The sequence below is a fragment of the Bacillus rossius genome, chromosome 3 (assembly GCF_032445375.1).
Source record: "Bacillus rossius redtenbacheri isolate Brsri chromosome 3, Brsri_v3, whole genome shotgun sequence".
Classification (NCBI taxonomy): Eukaryota; Metazoa; Arthropoda; class Insecta; order Phasmatodea; family Bacillidae; genus Bacillus; species Bacillus rossius.
Genome location: NC_086332.1, coordinates 23,093,410 through 23,114,268, shown reverse-complemented (window position 1 = coordinate 23,114,268; position 20,859 = coordinate 23,093,410). Strand labels below are relative to the sequence as shown.

The 20,859-nt window shown below is 35.0% G+C and overlaps 2 protein-coding genes across 2 annotated transcripts in view; one reads left to right on the top strand and one right to left on the bottom strand.

Moving 5' to 3' along the window:
- The window catches only part of LOC134530341 (pre-mRNA-splicing factor ATP-dependent RNA helicase PRP16), an 80,600-nt gene that overhangs the window by 19,192 nt on the left and 40,549 nt on the right, over positions 1-20,859 (bottom strand). The window lies entirely within an intron of this gene.
- Positions 1,422-19,653, top strand: LOC134530342 (uncharacterized). The gene is made up of 5 exons (XM_063365085.1): positions 1,422-1,540; positions 10,236-10,421; positions 12,791-12,978; positions 18,489-18,590; positions 19,036-19,653. The coding sequence occupies exons 1-5, from the start codon at positions 1,480-1,482 to the stop codon at positions 19,123-19,125; spliced, it is 627 nt and encodes a 208-aa protein (XP_063221155.1). The 5' UTR covers positions 1,422-1,479; the 3' UTR covers positions 19,126-19,653.

Here is a 20,859-nt window from a genome sequence, read left to right as displayed (position 1 = left end):
GGATAACACAATGACGACAGCACAAAGGAATACAGTAGACTTCCTATGACAAAACAGCTGCAGAGTTTCGGGAACCCACATCTGCTCCCGTCATAAGGCATAAATTATCTTACCAGATATTTACTAAACACTATTACTATTTTCAAGAAATATTTAAAAATTGTTTTGATTTAAGAATTAGTTGCTAGTATATACAAGATAACGTAGGCTTAAGAGTTCCTCAATTCCACAGCCATCTATCATACACTTTAAGTACCTTGAACAGAGTGAATGACAACCTATTCAAACTAAAAACTAATTATAATAAACAGGAAATATTGGAAAAATATTGTTAACTATAAACAATAATTATTTAAACAACATTCATGCTTGTTGTAGTACTAGACTCTTAACTTTTATTGTCATTAATATTTAAACTTTTTTTTTTCATTTTAATGATGGTGTATGTCTATGTTGTTGTTTATGTTTCTGTTGTATTTGTTCTCTGTACCCTCTGTACCATTTTTTTTTTATGGTACACAATCCTTGCAATCTCCCTAAGGAGTGTTAATGTGCATCTTACAATATTAAATATATACATAAAATAAATAAAATATAAGGTCATGAAACTGTTCATAATTATGAACCCTTGCATGACTTTTTACTGCTATCAGATAATATTTAGTAAACATCTTTTAAGAAAATTTCAAACGAAACATCAAAGGCAAGAGAGGTATATGAATAAATTTAATTGAAAAGCTCTAAAATATAAGAAATGAGAAGAAAATTAACCAACTTTGCATGTGAGACAGAGCCTTAATAATTTTATCTGTAGTTCCAAGATTTCTGTATATTATTAAAAAGTACTGAAACCAAATTCTGACAATTGTTTGCAAATCCTAAGCTCCTTTGAAAATATATAAAAATGAAAGTTAATTGAATCACTATTACTATAACAATGTTTTACATTTTGTCATGTACTGTACACTCGTATAATGCATGTCAGTTACTCACAAGAAACACTCTCCTGACCTTGGCACAATGACACACGTTTATTTACGTAACAATTATAGCCAGTGAGCGTGTAGCACTAATAGGAATGGTAAACTGAGTTGCAGTTACGTTAAACTCTCTCTGTGTTTCATCTTCCCGCTAAGAATGGGATTTATACGTGACAGCAATATGCCATGGTGACTAAAAATTATTTAAAAGCAAATGTGTATAAGTTAGCAAGCTATTGTGCAAGTGTTGGAACAGGAACAGAGCAATAAAGAAAGTATTGCAAGGTTTCTGTCGGCACCTGTTATCATGTTCAGCTATCAGGAAAACAAAGCAATCACAACATTATTTGAACTTGGCCGCCAGCAATGGAGGGGCACATCAAGATAACAAGAGCAAGGAAGGGGGGAGGTAAAGGAGGGGGGAAAGGAGGAAGCTGTCTGACAATTAGCACGTGGTTCAGTCAAGCGAGCGTCGAGTGACAGAGCACAGCTACGTGCCATGAAGGCCCACTTCGCAAGTATGGGGTCTTTGCAAGGACCCACCAGTGCCACCAAGCCAGGTAAAACAGACGTCAAACACAAACTGACACTAAAAAAAAAACTATTCACTTTAGATTGCAAATAATCATTTGGATTTCATCATATCTTTCCAAAAAAATACAAAAACCTTTAGAATATTGCATATACACAGAACAAATTTTAACTGAATTCTACATTCAGTATCTACCAACCAAGACTATTAAAAATCATAAAACCATGAATGAAATTTAAACATTAAAACATTACACACACAAAGAATACTAATCATTCACATGATGAAATGAATATGGAAATGTGGTCACAAATACAGAGTATTCCAGCTAACATGAATATTTTTTTAAAAATGCCCAACAGTCATTCATGTCAACAACTGCCCAAAAATTAACTTTAACCAAGTCTGGCTCCTATTGTATCCAAGTGAAAAACATGCTAAGATCGGTATTGTCACATTTTAATCCCATCTTGATAAAAAGAAAACTGTAAGTAATAATTCGCAAAAGTGTTCAGGCAAGCACAGAGACACATCTGATACTGCAGGTTCCTCAGTGACTGTTCGCTAACACGTCAAGCTCATGCGGCGAGGGTTACCAAAGTCCCGGCACGACTCAAACCTATGAGCACTGAGTGGGTGCCCAAGTGGTTCGGAGCCCACTTAGACATGGTTCCACAAATATATTATTTATGAATCCAAGGGCATTTCACAGATTTCGAGGACCAAAATAGTGTTTTCGATATAATAATTCAAGCATAAATATAAGCAAAAACCAATATCATAATTCTAACCGCCAACAATGTTTTAAAAGCAACAGTTGTGAACACAGTGATATGCAGACAGATATATGTATTGATACTAAACCAAAGAAACGCACATCACTCGCGTATCAATATCTCGATTATTGCTCATTATGGTGACTTGCCTCAGGCCAAAACGTTAATTGAACATCATATTTATTCACAAATAACTTCACGAAACAATAAAAATTCCAGGATGCATGACAAAATTCAAGCACATTTCCAGCTTTTCTAAGGACAATTCCCACTTTCAAGGATTCAAGGACATGCAGCTACCATGTTATAATATTGGAGGTCCCATCACCTCAAGCCACTGGTAATAACAGTACAACATAAAACCCTAAACAAAAAAAAACTTGTTCCATAGAACCTTGAAAAACTCAAAGCACATAAAGTCTGCCCAAGAATTTGCCACTATAACACAATAAAATTGCTAAAATTTGTAAACTATACTTGTTAATTACTACATTACAAAAAAAATGGGTGCGTGTACTTATGTACGCACGTGAGAAGTTATACTTCTTTGGCATCATTAAAAAATAGCTTTTAATTGCATGCAAATAATTAATTACAATACAATAATAAAAGGGCTGGAAAAAGATAGTCAACACAGTCAATAAAGTTCAGTTTAAATTGGAAAAATTAAATAAATAACATTTGGAGAATAATAAATATATATGATATAATTTGTACTAAATATTATAAGATTCTTAATTTTAAATATTTATTATTGATTATTTAATATTTTAAAAGAAAATAAATAAATTTAATAATAAATTCAAAAATTTAATTTAATTTAATTCATTTTTTAAATATTTATTATTTTCTTAATAAACACTTTTCATTTTTATCAAAAAGTTTTCATTAAATTTGTTCATTTATTTTTATAAATATTTATTATTTATTCAATTTAGGGAGCGTTCAAGTATAACGTAACGCAATTTTTGAAGATTTTTGACCCTCCCCCCCCCCCCCATGTAACGCGCAGTAACATTTTTCTGTACCCCCTCCCCCTCCTTAAAAGTTACGTAACACCCAAGTGACCATTTTTACTTTCATAATTATGTTGCGCAAAGTACCCCGGAAAGTCGCTAAAATACCTTTGTTATTGTTTAAATCTTGTTTGCGGTAATAATAAATTAAAGAAGCAATTTCTAACTCGCAATACATGCGTATATTGTTTATTTAATTTATTTATATTGTTATTTAATAAAAAAATGACATACAATATAAACGAGAAATTCTCCGTAAAACATAAACGAAAATGTTTGCAAACTTGGGAAATTTTAATTGCCTAGTTTTTTATTTAAAAAAAAAAATATTATGTAACACGTTGTTTGAACCCCCCTCCCACCCTTGTAACACATCGTAACATTTTACAAGGACAACCTCCCCCCAAATTGCGTTACGTAATACCCATAATAATAAATATTAAAAATTAATATTTTAATTTGATGTTCGATTAAAATTTTTATTAAATGTTTTATTAAATTTATTTCTTTATTATGTAAGTATTAAATAACCAATAATAAATATTTAACATTAATAATTTAATACTATTTAGTATTAATTATATTAAATAATAATATTTTAATTTATACCAATAAATAATACATATGGATAGTTAACCTCAATTATATTGGAGCACTTGAAAAAGTATATAACCACAATTTTTTTTACAAACATTTACAAATAGTAAATAATATTAATCAAAATAATCAATTTAAAACACTACTGAATATAATTTATTAGCACATATATAATTCACACTTGTATGAAACTAAAACATGTGTTGTGAATTTAGAAACTAGAAACATGTGGATAAATATTATAAATATGAAAACAGTGATCAGAGGCGACGAGCGTGCCAACATGCACGACTAATAGAGGTTCTATTTCTATTTTGTTGGTAGCTTTTTTTCGAGACTTATAATGAGCGGTTTAGCGGGCAGCTTCAACCTGTTAATTTTGTGTTACAGTGATGCGTGTGCATCTTAAAATTTCACTCTCATCATTTTTTCATAACGCGCCTAAAGAAGTATAACTTCAAAAAATTAAAATTTTAACTGTAAAAAAAGTGCATTTTGTTTCCCTTTCCCTCTTTCCTCCCTGACTAATGTTAGAGTAAGAGTGTAAATAAATACAATTTGTTCAAATAATAAGGTCCTTCTTAGATTCTATGTTATCACTTTTACATTCATACCCTTCATTCACACACATATATACAGTAAATTCTCATGAATTAACTACACATATTAAACTACCAAAATAAAAATATGTACTTGTTTATGGTTTAAATTAATTATATTAGCATATTATAATATAATGACGGAAGAGTGAGATTTACTGGCCAAAGAAACACGTTAACACAGAGTAAATGTAATTTAAAAATTAAGACTGTTTTACAGATGCAACAGAAATAATTCCAACAAATAAACTAACAATTCTATTAACACTATGATATCACATTCTGCACATTTTGGAATCACAAAAAGGATTGGTAAAACTAAAAAAACATTATTGTGTGACCAAATTTTTTTTTAAATCTAAAATAATGATGCAGTCAAAAATCATTTTAATAAGGCCACCAATAAAAATCACAGCCAATATTTACCTCACAATTAGTCAACTTTAATGTGTTGCAAAATCCTGCAGTGGTTTTTGAATTCCTAGGTTGGGTTCTACCTTAAGCATATGCCAAACAAAATAAAATAAATTGATTAGGTCTTTTCTTCAAGATAGGAATTATGATTTTAATACACTACACAAGCATCCAAATTCTAACTATCCTGGAACTGCAGTGAATTTAAACGCCATGAGAAATTGTAGTACCAACAAAAAATACGATTACCAAATCTGAATTAGTATTGCTAGTTAAATTATTACACACAATGATAATACTTTATAATGTTATCAATGCAGTGCAAAATTTTCTGGCCATTAAGTCCATTATATTTCACAACAATTAGCAGATTACATTATCTTAACAAAGTTGCAGTCTAAAACACTTAAATATGACAGCTATATTTAATCTTTATGAAAACTATAGGTATGGTCAAAGTACCCATAACTCAACTCTACATGTTGAACTGTTTGGAACTAAATGTCATAAGTATGTCTTTTAAACTTTAAGTGTCTATAATGATAAATGTTGACATTCTCCAAAGCTATCTTTGAGATATCTTATGTATGAAAAGCATTATATTAATGGCGGAAGCCTGAATGTCCCAATATGCACCACCAAATGAAATACTAAAGAGAAGAGGCCGGCATGTTTATCATATTTACCCAATAAAACACAAGTTTTCAAGTTACTGAAACACAATGTCCATGTCTTGAAAACAACTTGTCAGTCTGCATCAATTACAATTTCCTTAGTTTTCACCAAATTTCCTCATAGTCCTCATAGTTCCTTAACTTTTTCTTAACCTCCAAAATTCCTTAAGTTTTCAAAAAAAAAAATTTAATTTGCTGAACCTCAGTAATACAACAATACACAACTTTGTAAAAATAAATATCTTCCTTCCAAGAAAACTGAAGTTATTTTTAATTCAATTTGGTTAATGATATTTTGTAGCACTATCTCTATAAATTAATAGGTGACATCCTAACAGACGGTGCACAAAGTTCTGAACTGACAAGCAGTGTATCCGTCACGTATTAGGCAATCGTGACTCTTTTAGAGATGACTCTAGAATCTGTATCAACCATTACATAACCCAAACAATGATCTGGCAACACCAATTTTAGCTACTTTTAATCTCCAAAAAATTAAGTATAAAAATTAAATTCTTAAACCAAACTAATATTGCATAATCAGCATTTTCTTAAATGATATTTGTAAATGGAGTCATTTTAAATACTGAGCAGTTTTTAAATAGTGTGGGTTCTTCTGAAGTTTCGCACACCGTTTGAGGCCTGGTAGGCAAGGTCCTTAAGACTTATTAGGCCTTCGCCCACTGCAATTAATTTCCGATGCTAACACATCTGTGGGTCATTTACAGAAACATTGGGCAAAAAAGAAGAAAAAAGTGGAGACGTTCTCTGTAGGATGGCGCTGCAATCTAACGCATATGGCCAGGTCATTTTTCTGCCGCCCCTCACACCTTTCCTCTCCCCCTCACCCCTCAAAGCTTTTCTTTCATGTTGACACCAAACACACGTGTTCAAGGCCAACTCTAAGGAATGACGTCTGCCCCTTCTCTGGCTGTCACTGACCTCTACATTGTGGCCAACCGTAGATGCAGCAAGAGAGTTTGGCCATGGCCTCAGTAAACATGCCTGTCCGATCCTCTGTCACATTTATCTCCTTCTGACATTCTGCACACCTACGTCACATTGGAGCTACTGCAGTAAACATTGGCTCTTATCTACCATGGGTTTAGATGGTAGCTTGACATTATGAAATGATAAAAGGCTAAACCGTGTGATGCATAGCTGCACAAGAAAACAAAATTGAATAAAATAAAGCAATAACAATATTTTAAAAACTATTACTTGGCAGAATGGAGTGTATTAGCGCTAACCAAGACCAATTTTAACAATGGTTAATGCACAAAGGGTTCCATGAGTGGTCACATCATGTTTTTTAAAACAACTAATCTTGAGAATATTGTTTTTTATTTGTGTAGTACGTGCAAACCTGGAATTTTGGCAAATTCATTTGGCATCAGGCTAAAATTCAAAGCCTTATGTTTGCTCTAACAACATTTGCTTTTATTTGGCTCATTTTTTAGTGAGAACTTTAATTATAGTTACCGTAAAACAGGGTGAATAGGATCAGAGGGGTGAATTGGATCACAAATTGTAACACGTAATATAGCAGAAATATTTTTACATTGTTATAATAGTTCTAAAGATAATTCTAATACATATTTCTATGTATAATTATTTTGTGATATATTATGTTTCAAAATATAAAAATACCAACTTCTGATCCTATTCACCCCTCTGATTTTATTCACTGCGTTACGGTAATTGGTACTACCCTATTCGCTTACTTCTTGCTTAGCTGGGCATTGCCCCTGCAGAGCGGAGTGTCCAAACAACTGCAATACAATCATTATGGTGGAAGAGTAAGAAGATTTTCATTCTAGCTTGTAACCAAATTAATCTGCAAAATTTCTGTACTTATTGTAGTAGGTTTAAACAATTTAAGTGAGTTTGGTGTTCAATTTACGGCATGTTTACGGGGCATTTCGTTTTCTTTGAAAATGCTTAAGTAGCACCTAATAGTAACGAAAGGGTTAACACGTTCAAAACACTCTTCAGTAATTAAGAACCTGATAGTATCAAAAGCAAGATGATGCTATCAAATTTGATACCTACATGAACAGTGGAAAAACAAGAGTAAGTTAAATTAAACAATTATTATTTAAAACTGTTTCAAAAATGTCTAATGGTGATAGAAGGTAACAGGATAATACATTATATATATTTATTTTTGTTGAAGGCCGAATCGAAAAAGACGCACATTTCCGATGAACACCTAAAAATCATGCAATTATTTTATCAACAAGCTAATATGTAAGAGGTGAAGAAAAAGTAAATATTCACAGAGCATTGAAATATAATTAACGGCATTGATCTTTCTATATACTCAAAATGAATACTGATTACCCACTTTCAAACACAGGCTATAAATCCTTAAGCATATTTTATTCTTAAAGACATTACTTTATCTTCACACAAAGGAAATGTAATAGGAGACACCAACCAATTTTACGTTGATGGCCTTACGTTGAACTGGACATAATGTGCTGCTGAGTAGACAACACTTTTAATTTCTTGAAATACAATGATAAGATAAAAAAAAAATTGACATATGGTGCCCAATTCTGGGTGTTCGAATACACAAGATACATTCTAAAAATAAACATTTTGCAAAGTTTCCAAAATTTTCCTCACAGAAACCCAATGAAGTGACGGCGTAGTGGTAACTTGCTGGAATCACATCTGATTTGGAACAGAGAAGAAGGGGTGGCGGGGGGGGGGGGGGGGGGTGGCGATATGAGTTTAGATTCCTTATCCAGTCACTTATATTAAGTTCATTATCAATATTTTGCCATTCCAACCTAACTAGCCTTCAAGAAGAAAAGGTAATATCTGCTTTCACAAGGAACATTGTTGGTCTTGTAAACTACCCAAATCATTAAAAAAAAAAAATATATATATATATATTTTTTCCCCTCAGTTTTTCAGCCATGGATCTATCATTCCACAAGCTTCACACATTACACAACTTTCATTAAGCAAGTTTTCAGATGAAAAGTGGGTATTTTGTTTTAAGAAACTTGATCAATCAAAATGAATGCAAATAAATCATCACAGCCTTCCCACCTTCATGCACCCACCGCGTCACTCAAAAGCCCGGCCAGTCTGGAAAGATGAAAGACTGCCCGGACGTCAAATGAGAATCCTGGGGTCGTCGCCTTAGGGGATGGGCAAGGCATGCGCCATTGGGTCAGGGACACTTGTGACGTCAAACGTGGTGTCTGGGTGTTTCCACGCCTGACCAGGGACACTTACACGCGGCTTCTGGGCTCTCCCACGCCTGGCCTCCGCGGGTAACAGGACCCCGACTCCAAGCACAAGGGGAGAGGAGTGAAGTGGACCAACGAATGACACCGGCGATATCCGCACGGCAGCATCGGAGCGACTGTGTGATGGCTGAAGGCCTAGCTACTGAGGAAGAGTCTCTTTGGAGCGATACCAGCGAGGGCGACCCGTAAGAGAAAGTCTCGAGAGCCTCTTCGGTAGGAGTCGGGGCGACAGTAGTGACAGTCCAGGGCGGTACTGTGGCGTGGTGCGAGTGAGTGGTGAGGTAGTCGTCGAGGACTGCGGTGAGCGGACAGAGACAGGCAGAGGAGCGAGCCACTGTCGAGCTGAGCTCCAGTGCGCAGGCTAATGTGTGATTGATCGGCGTGAGACTGACTTTACGGACGGAGATTAGACTGAGAGTGGGCACAAGTGCACAGAAAATGTTATTTACCCTACTCAACTAACTAATAAATCTATTTACCTATTTTCAGTTCTTTGCCTAACCCCTCTTGCACGTGTGCCCCATGGCATTTGCCCTTTTGCAACCCCCCCCCCCCCCCCCAAACACCTTCATCACAGCAGTTCTGTACAAACAGGTATGATTAATATCTGAAGAACAGTCTTATGATTTTTATGTATCACAATATCAACCATATTTTTTTTTGCATAATCTTATAGCAATAGTTTATAAAAAGTATGTAAGCAAATATAAACCCAGAAAATATTGTTTGGGTAGGAATAAATAAGATGTCTTCTTTTGCAAATGCATTATATTTTTATTAATGAACCACCACCAATAACCAAGGTAACAAATGCAATGACATAAAAAACTGAGTTGATGTTTATTTAGTAATATTTTGGGATATGATACATCATTGACTCCTTTATTATACTATTGTGACCACTTCTCGTCACTCATTGTGAATTACGATCACATTCAAGATGAGAAAAATTTTTTTAAACACACTACGCACAGTGCCCAGTATTGCTTGGGACTCCGCTTGCCTTCAGCAGTTTAGCCCTCGCTTGCGCCTACGTGTGTGTGAGCTGTCCTGCCACAAGGACATCAGGCAACACTGGTCTGTGCACTCCCTACCCTCCAGCGAACAGACCACGTCATCCTCTACCTGCGACAGCACGTCGACCTAGACCCCAGCTCCATTCACACGACCAGGATGAGGGGGCAGGGTATTACACATCAGCTGGATGTGAACAAATGCAAGTCAGAACTCACGCTAGTGTATTGACTCACCTCATGGTGTCACAATGGAGTCACGAGCATTCAACAGCTGATTTAGGCAAGATAAGTACATCAAGTATCACTTCCAACGAACTGAAAGTTACATCACGCTAGGGAGGGACGAACGCAAGGTTATGTTGCAGTCATGTCGAGGTCTGCGAGTGCTAAGCAGATCAGCAGCATGAAGTTCACCACGATGACTGTGTCCAAGTGGCTGTGTCACTCAGAAGCATCAGTGTTCTGCAACGTCATGGAGTCCGGAGACATTGTGGAAATAGAACATGACGGCCACCATACCTTCGGGATAGGACTCCGAGCACGCAAGACAGGTAATAATATTCATTTATGAATGGTTATCTCAGCGTTTTACATCTTTACAAAAATACATTGGGAATTTTTAAAGATGCATATATGTAAATATTTTTAATTGGCTTACATGTAACCACCTATAATTTTAGGCTATAAGAATAAGTAATGATCCTTACATAAAATAACTAAATGTTAAGTAGATGAATCAGCACTAATACCTAGGTAGCTACATAATTTTAGCTGTCAGAACCAATGTCATTAAAAAATTAAACTACCTTATTAATTAACAACATCTAATTATGTGAATGATTCGCCTGACACCGATATTACACCAAATTGTGGAGCAGTTTTTCTGTAATGTTGATTTTCTCAATGACCACATGGGCATAGCTGGTTGTCACGAATTAATAAATTAATGTGTAACATCTCATAAAAAATGAAAAAGGAGAGTATTTTAATAGCCTAACAGAGCTAATGGAGGAAATGGGGTGAGAGAGTCTAAGGGACAAGGCAGATGGAGGGGTCAAGTATTTATCAGGGTGGCAGTGTGGGGAGAGCTGTGGCAATGAGGGAAGTCTAGAAGTAGGAGGGAGAACTCTAGGAAAGTTAAGGATAGAAGGAGAACAGAAAGGTGGATAAACTCGATGGTAACAATAGGGGAATGAAATGTCTCGGATGAGGAGTGTGTGGCCACAAGTAGTGTGAATCAAGCCAGGAGAAGTATGAATTAATTCAGAAGTGTGAGAGGAAAGTAGGGTGAAAGCTTTCCACCAGATTGTGCCAAAATGCAGATGTCGTAATAAAAAAAAAAGAGGTCAAGGGGTGACGAGATGATAATGGAGCATCAATGGGGGAAATGAGAGTACCCTGAGAAAACCCAATGGCGCACTGCAATGTCCGCTGCTTGCGGAAAACCGGGGGTTGGGCCCGTCGTGAAAGTAACCCTGATCACCTTGGTGGGAGGCGAGGGATTTGAACCACTCAACCACAGTGGCTCAATACTCAGAACATGTCAAAAAATTTAAGAAAATAATATGTCATTAATATTTCAGCGTAGCAGAGTTTAAAACATAATTTTAGTGCAACCCTTTAAGGGCCCTGCCTACCTGGGCACAAATAGTGTATGCATAGCTTCAGAAAAAAAAAACCTTGACTTTAAAGCTGCTCAAGATATCCTAATGGTTTCTGTCTACAAAAACCATTTAATAGTACGCTGAGGGTGGATGAGTAGTACTATTTCCTGATTTTGTTTTTAAATTTATTTTTAGAGGAATGAAAATTGCTAAAATGCTTGCTTTTCAGTTTCTTGAAAGCATTCAAGGGTCTTGCAATACACCTTTATCCTAATTTCTCTGTAATATCATGTTGTGGTTACCACTTAAATCTCACAGTTGCCCTATGACCAACAAAAAGACTGTGTGCCATTCCACAGCCTTGCACTTAAATGTGATACTGCACTAGAAGCATCAGCGAGCATCACACTTATCATACCGCCTCACTAACACAAATAAACCTCTGACCACACAAGCCCCTAAAGTAAGAGGAGCAATATTAATGAAATTTGGGTGTTTCAAATAGTTTAAAATTAGGTATTATAATTACTTACAATACAAGTATTTATGAAACATGCACAAAAACACAACACTCTGGTAAGTCTATGGCTTACAATAGAGAAAATTTTCAAGCTTTTGGAGCAAATGTTATATTAGATAGACTTAGGCTATTGTTATGTAATAAAAATCCAAACTTTTGGAATACTTGCAGACCTCTAGATTTTACCATAGAAGGAGCATGCAAACCATGCAACATAAATTTTTTGAGCCCAACATTTTTTACAGCTTTATTTTCCAATACAATTGTAAACAAAGTTTGTCATGGCAGATGCAGTTGGTGCATGTTAAGGCTGTAAATGAGATAAAATTTGTATGACTGAGTTTAAATGCAGTTTAAGTGTTTCATATTTAATTGCTAGTGCACTTGAAACATGTTCTGTATCAGACTGCTACTTTTCATATAATAACTTAGAAAAAAAAACACACCCCTGTTTATCTGTTAGGCCAGGACAAGAATCTTTACTCTTTACAAGAAACTTAACTCTCAAAACCAAAGATGCTCAATACAGTCCCAAAGGTCATACTGCCCTGGGATATGTCCAAAAATGGATGTTTGTGCACAGAAAGTCTATTATTTTTCTTATATGCTGGAATTGAAATGCACAGTAACAACCACACTAAAGTTGTAAAGTTATTAAATGCTATTAGTGGAAGCACACTGCATTAATATTACTGATCATTTGTGTGTCAATTTGCTATGAGTCTGCATGTTTATCCTCGGACAACACAACCATATTTAACTGCAACTGAAAATGAAGTGCATTATTTCTTTGCAGATAAGAAAGGGCCTGAGTCAATCAAGATAGCGTATTTGAAGGTAGAAGCAAGCAAGGCAAGCGGCAAGGTGGTCAAAGTGCCCCTGCTAGAGTTCTGGGTTCCAGAGGCAAACATAAGAATAAACAACCGCAGTGACCGCGAGTACCCTTACCACCCGGAGGAGGTCATACGACAGCAAGTGACACATGTAAGTCAAAAAAACACTGTCATGTGTTGCTATGGAAAAAAAAAATTCTCAGTTCGGCATCGTGAAGAGCTTCCAATTTTCAAGACTATACAGAACGCGAGTAAAGGTATGGGTGAAAATGCACTATGAACTGTTGTCATCCAGAAAAAGTTGGAGAAACAGCACATTTAGCCAGATAAACCTATCACATCTATGTTTTTATAAAAAATTTTAAGACTTGCATTTGAAAATTCTTAAGCATGGTAGCCATAGAGAGCTGAAAATTTTATTCCATTCTATCTTCTATTATTTTGGTAACAACTGTAATCACAAATATTAAAAAAATTTAAAACTATAAAAAACTTAATAAAAATAATATATAAGCAATGCATGTATTTAGTTACAGCATATTATTATTTCCAGAACAAAAAGCACAATATACCTTTGCTCAAAATAAGATATTTTAACTCAGTGACAATTAGTAAATGTTTTTTTATTAATAGCTCTCTTGGTATGTACATGATTTCATCTTTTATAGCCTTCTCCATATTTTTCATAGTCTTTCTCTATTTTTTTTATTATTTTTTTTTTAGTTTTTTGTTTCATTTTTTTGAAAAATGTAATTAGTACTTAATCACACAGTATTACAAATGTTACTGCAGTTGTGAAAAGTTTTCATAACTAACAGTTTAATTATTGCTGTATTTTTTTTAGTAAAACTTTCTCTTGTAAAGTATTGATTACCAATACAATTTATTTTATGGATAGTGTGAATTAAAAATTGTGAAAGAAATTGAATGCCTGTAAAAGTTAGAGATAATTTTTTTATATTGGATTTTGTTAAACATTTTGCAATGAAACTAAATGTTTCTACTAGTGTATTTCATAGTTATTCAATATTGAATGTTCCATAGTAAATATTAGTTGGTTTTAGATACATATTTTTTATTTAAATGCAGACATAATTTTTCAGTACAGTAAGTAGACTTCCAATAATCTAGAATGTCAAATGATCTGGCACCAGTGAAGAATGTATGGACTTAAGCTAAACCTATAATTTTTAGCAAAGGTCGAAAACACTTTAACAGTATTTACATATGAGTTAGTCAAAAGTGCTTGGCAAGGCTTGGTAGTATTCGGCATGGTTTAGGATCACTTGGTGACGATTTGCACACTTCATGTTTCTTCAGCAGACCTTAGCAGTCATTGACAGAAAATTTAGTTTTGACCTGTATTTGTGATTAAATGTTAATTTTATCTACCTGTTAAAAAATTAGTGCAAGTCATTCCAAATAAAAACATCCAGAGAAAACCAAATTTTGCACCCCACCCTCTCAGATTGTCTTTAAAATTTTTTTTACAGAATCTATGGACAAATATAACAATGCTTATTTTATTTTTGCTAAATTCACTTTAGTTTTTTTTATTGAAATGTTTTAAAAATAGTGCATTTAGCCTATCTGTTATTTGCATCTTAAAAAAGGCATTTTTCAGTAAAAATCTAGTTGTGACATTATTTAATATTAAGCTATTAAACTCAAAATTCTTACTTGAAATTTCACCAAGGATTACAAAAATAAGGTTCAAAATAAAATTAGACTCATATTAAACCTTGTTTTCACACTTCAAAGTTGGCACTCCTGAATTATTATTTTTTTATCCATTCAGCTTTTCCGTAAACATTCATTACTTGGCCAGAAAACAGAAATGTTGAAAGAGAGGAAAAGTCCTGTCTTTATAAATACCTATATGTTTGAGCACACTTAAGCTAGCTATCTTCCACTTTAATGTCATGAAAAAATCCTAAATCGTAGCCTATATAAAATTAAAACTATGATTGGTTTTGTTAGTCTATTTGAATGTACAAGCTATTTGTTACTTTTAAGTAATAAAATAAATATAATTATTCTAATTATTGCATTGATAATGATTTACAGCTAATATGCCACTTTTCAGCAATATAACTTTTGTTTTCCTTTTTATCGTATGATAACATCACATACCCATCAATTTTATTTTATATTATTTTCGTAATTTCATCCTCTTTAAAATGGGTCCTTTTTCAGTCTAATAGTATCAGCCAGAAAAACATAATGAATATTTATGGAAAAGGCTGCACAGATAAAATTAATTGAGGAGAGCCAACTTTGAAGAGTGATAACAAGGTTTAATATAAGGCGGAAGGAACCAAAAAAAAAAAAATGAATTTTTGTCATAAAAATTAATTTATTACCCTTTTTACAAACTTCTTTCAGTCACCTTAAAAGTACTCTCATTAGATGTGATGCACTTGTCAAGTATTTTTTTCCCACTTTGAAGCACCTTTGGAACTCTTCAATTTTGATATCCTCCAGTGCCCTTTGCAAAGCTGTTTTTACCACCTTCACTTCATCAAAACGCTTCCCTTTTAGAATTTTTTTCTTCACTCTCGGGAACAGGAAAAAGTCGCACAGGGCTGGGTTTGGCAAGTATGGAGGGTGGGGAACGACAAATCACTCATAAGGCCGGATGTGCCTTGGAGGGGATGGGGGGTGGTTGTCTTGATGAAGGAACCAGTCACCTGATCACCAAAGTTCCGGGCATTTCCTCTGCACATTCTCTTGCAAGCGTTTTAAAACTTCCAAATAAAAGTGCTGGTAAACAGTCTGGCCAGGGTGAACAAATTCCCGGTGCACAATTCTATGAACATTGACCTCACTTGGCTTGCTTTTTTTTTTTGGTCTGGGGAAGTTGGGAATCTTCCACTGGCTTGATGCTTGCTTGGTTTCTGGGTCATACCCGTAACACAAACTCTCATCAACTGTAATGACTTTGGTCAAAAAATTTGGATCACTTTCTATCTCTTTTTTTAAGTCCTGGCTCAAATTCAATCAAATGTTTTTCTAATCCTGTTTGAGAAGGCAAGGAAAAAAATTTAGCGGCAACACGTCTCATTTTCAAATCCTGTCCAAATCCGCTGGCATGAGCTCCAACAAACTCCTGCCTCTTCTGAAATTTTGTTGACCGTGAAACAACGATCCTAGATTTTTTGGCGGATTTTTTCAACATTTTCATCTTTTCAAGATATTGAAGGGCGCCCAGAACGAGCATGGTCTTTAACACTCATCTCATAACATTTGAAGCACCCAAACCACTCACAAATTTGTGTGTGGCTCATAGCATCTTCCTTGAAAGCCTGTTGAAGCATTTGGTAAGTTTCCATTGCTGATTTTTCAAGCAGGAAACAAAATTTCAATCACACTCTTCATTCTTTTAAATCTGCCATAACGACTTCACACGTGAATCACGAGAACATTACGAGAAAAACAATACTACGATCAAACGTTAACCTACAAACTGACACCATTTGGGGCAGCTGTTTAGTGAAGGTATCTACTAACCCCATCTAGTGGGAGAACTCTCTACTACATCTACAAATGGCAGCGAGCTCTCAGTCTGATTTTTTGGGGTCCCCCCTCGTATGAGTCTAATGTTATTATCAAACTCATTTTTAGAATCCTAGTGAAATTTCAAGTAAGAATTGCAAGTTTCATGACTTAATATTAAAAAATAACTTCACAACTAGAGTTCTACTGAAAAATGACTCTTTCACCTTGTGTTGCAAATGGCTAAAAAAGCACTATTTTTTAAAAAAAATCATACAAAAAACTAAAGAAAAAAAATCTGAGGGGGTGGGGTGTAGACACTTGATGATTTGATTTAGATTGATCTGCGCTGCCAAACATCATCTTACCAATGTATTTGCTCTACAACAATCCCGAGAGATACCGTCTAACAGTCTGGAATTTATAATAATCCAGCAAAGTCATGAACGTGCCAAATTATCGGAAGTGTACTGTAGTTTTGAACAAGGAATTTGTCCATGACCAATGAGACGGCAACAAAACTGACGATTTTATAACATTCGTCGTGAAGTGTAGTAGAAATTTATATATTTCAAGTACAAACAAAAATAATTACAATAAAACCAACTTATTAAAATCCCCCTTTCAAAAATTTCCTTCATAATAAATTCAAAAACTATGTCATTACGACCAATTGTAACCTTGCAAACCCCTGCCCTCCTAGCTAAATATTTTTCTTTTAAACTGTTTTCATGCATGTTAATATTTCTTTAAAAAAAGTCTCGCTAAGCATATTTTACTGTTTTTATGTATTTTAGGGTTGATATTTGTACTTGCTGTATGTTTTAAGAATGTACTTTGTATTTTAACAAACATTTTAAATCATTATTATTTTTTATGTAGTTATTCACAAAAAAGCCGTTGTACTGGATTTTTTCCTGTTTTGGCCTACTTTTTCAGGTTTTTGTAAATAAGTTTGATTTTGTAAAGTAATTTGTATTATGATTGCTTTTACATAAGGTTCTAGAACAATGGATTTGGTGTGGGATGTATTAGAGAGAGGCATAAGAGGCCTGTAAGTGCGAGTGAGAACGAAACAGTGATTCCCCGGTAACAGAGACAAAAGCTGGGATTCCCCACTGGTCGTGGGAACTAAGTGATAACTACTGTTTCACGATGTGGGAGAGAGAGAGAATGTAAAGTCCCTGGTTCTGTGTGTAGAAAACTGTTTTCAAGGTGTGACGTGTATTCTTATTGGCTTGTGATGTGTAGTGTGAATGAAGCGGGTGTGTGATTGGTCGGTGAGGTCATGTGACTTCTCCTCCCTGCGTGAAGGACACAGTGCCATGATCTCACCAGTCGTCTGTCGATCGCTGCACCAGGAGGGCGCGTTCGGTGGCTTCTCGCAAATTATGTAGTATTTGAGAAAGATAAATGTAACGTCGGTAGTTAGAGCCATGCCGTTTAATAATTTGTTGTTTTGAAACTTTTTGGACATTTTTTATTATTAGAAATTGCGGCTACCGACGTCGGCGTTTTGGCTCATGGCGAAATTCATTTTCGTTGGGTGCAGCCACGTTTGAGGCCGCACTGATTTCATGTACTTACAGTAAGATGTTACTGAAGGACTTAACCTACGTAATTTTTCGTTAATCCTCATCCCCAGAGCTGCGAGCAATTCTCGACAGGCGGATGTACGAGTGGAATGAGTGAGAAAGATTTTGAAAGTGATTGAATTTATCAGTGTAGCATTCTACGTTGAAAAAATAAAACAAAAACTACAATTGGCGATTAACATCTTTTTATTTTTGTATATAACGAACCGTTATACAATGAATACTATTTTACATTTAGTAAGTTTTCCCTGTCATTAAGTCTTTTTTATTTATCTGTTTTAGTGTAATAATAATTGTTCAACTAGGTAGCAGCACTGACAAACTCTCTATTAAATGTGCCTTGAAGGCAAATGGCAGTATTTGCATGTGGCAAAAGCATAGGTACATAACATACAGCCCAAAAGTAGAACTTTGGAAATATGAGTGTACATACATATATTATTTATACCTTTTTATTCATCTTATAGGTTATTTTGCAATAAATTTCTGGTCACACTTTATGTAAGAATGGGAAATCAATTTCGGCTAAGTGCTTTACGAACAATAAGAAATCTTCACTTAACTGTTGCAGGCAATCAAGACTAAAAATGTTACCTGGCAAACAAGTGAGCAGTTTGCACATTGGTGTCGTCATAACAACAAGCCAGCCACTCAAGACGGAGCACGCAGACAGGTGAAAATGAATGCAAACATGTGCTGCTTATACATATTTTTTGGTCAGCAAAATGTTATATCACTAAATGTAAGGAGACACCACACAAATAAAAGTTCTTAACAGAAACAAAAATATACCAAAATTTAAGAGCATTTCAGTGTAAAGTTTTTTAAGTTAAGATTCTCAGTGACCACACATAACCTCAGGCATCACACTCATGTGCAGGGAAGGCTCGACTGGTGATGGTTTGCATCCAACCCCTCACATGACTCATAGTTTATGAGCAAGTGATTCAGAGCCAATGCATAATGGTGCAACTTGGCTCACAAACTTTAAAGAGATTTATATTTCCAAATGAGCAATGATGACTGTGGTACACCAAATGTTTCGACAAAATTTGATGCAAGTAATTCTCGCAATAAGTGTAGTGTGCTGGTAATTACTGATGCGATGTGCGTTGCAGGCAAGTGACGTGTCCAAATGGGGAAGTGTGGCTGCCAACATGGGGGTCCTAATGTTTCTCAAGAAGAGGGAGCGTTTCAACAGCAAGTGACGCCCCATAACACTGGGACGTTGCACTGCAACAACGGACGGGACTGTAGTGACTACCCGCAATCAGGCAGCAAATGAACAAATCAGAAGCAAGAATCAGCAAGGGAAAAAAAGACTGATAAAAATATATAGCACATACATAGTTTATTGCTACAGTAGAATCTCGTTATAAGATACACAAAGGGATTTACTTAAATACTGAAATGCATTTATAACTTTGGGTAGGAAATTGACAGCCACACTTTAAAATTAAAATACTTGGGTAAGTAGTAATTAGCAGCAGTAAAGATGTTTTACTGCAATTGTATTAATTTTTTTTTTATTAGACAAGGCAAATTATAAACATTCAATATAGGAAGTAATAATAAATACAAAGATATAATAGATGGGTGAAAACTACCTACCTAATGGAAATACTAAAATCTGTTATACATATATATATTCATCTACTTTTATTTTAAAAATCCACTGAGATCCTTACAGTGGTAGATTTGGCTAAATAAAGTGTTGAAATTGCACATACACACAATTATTGCCTATTTATTTCTGTAAGTATTCTTATATAACCTCGATGTACGTAAGCAGAGTTCCTATGGAATGATAAGCAGCATATACTGTAATGCAATCCTCCAGTTGATTCACTATTTTTGGTATTTTCTTTTCACACCCTCACAGGAAGAATTTACAAGGTATGAGGTTACAGTCTAGTGATCACTATACATTTGAACAACAATGGCCCAACTTACTTCAAGCTAAGGTTGTTTACATTGCCCATGAAGTGAGGAGGAGAAAGAGTGTCAAAACTATATGCAGTGCGCATGAAACAGGAAACACACAGAGAGAGATAAAAAAAATTCTAGGTAGGCTGTATTTTAGACTGCAGCCGCCAGGGGTTTGTTTCATGGATTTCCATCACACAGAACAGGTATGTTGTATATGAAATAAATTGTGATGACAAACTTGGCCCATCGTTCACAACCATTGGCTCAACTGACTCCATATCAACAACAGAATTACCAGAGAGCATATCCACGTCCATTACCAATCAATTTTCTGCATTCCCCGTAGCTTCTCGTTGAGGCTCGCTCGAGTGCAAATTTAGCGCTTAGTTTGAGGGCTCGTTTTGCCCCACAGATTCTTTTTTGCATCATTCAATACCTACGACACTTCTCTGCATTTTTAATTGCTTATTCTAGGGCGATTTTTCTTGTTTACTTTTTTTTCTACAACATAACCTGTTTTTGCTTGGACATTTTGAGATTAATGGCTCCATAAACCAAAATTAGTAACACTCAACTAGCACCACTCAGTACTCACTCACGAGCAACCAACTTTAAGTTTAATTCACGCAAATCAGGCTATTACTTTTGGAGTTACAGCTCTCACTGACTTCAATTTGACACTCCTCATGCTTATTACATCGTCACTGCGAATGTTAACCAGGTGAGTCATACATAACGACTACGAGCAAAGTCTGCTCTACTAAGCTATATTTACTTCAACTCTGTAGCTTTCATAGATTACAGTGTTTAATCCTCAGCGGAAGTGACATCCAACCTGAGATTATAGACCTCCATATTCTTGTCGAAAAATCATGTCAAAAAGGAGCATAAGAATGAAAATGCAAAATAGAGAGACATAGAGCCAGAAAGTGCCAGAGAGAGCATGACAGAGAGACCATATAGAAGACAAAAAGCAAAAGAGACAATACAAGATTGAGAGAACAATGGAAACA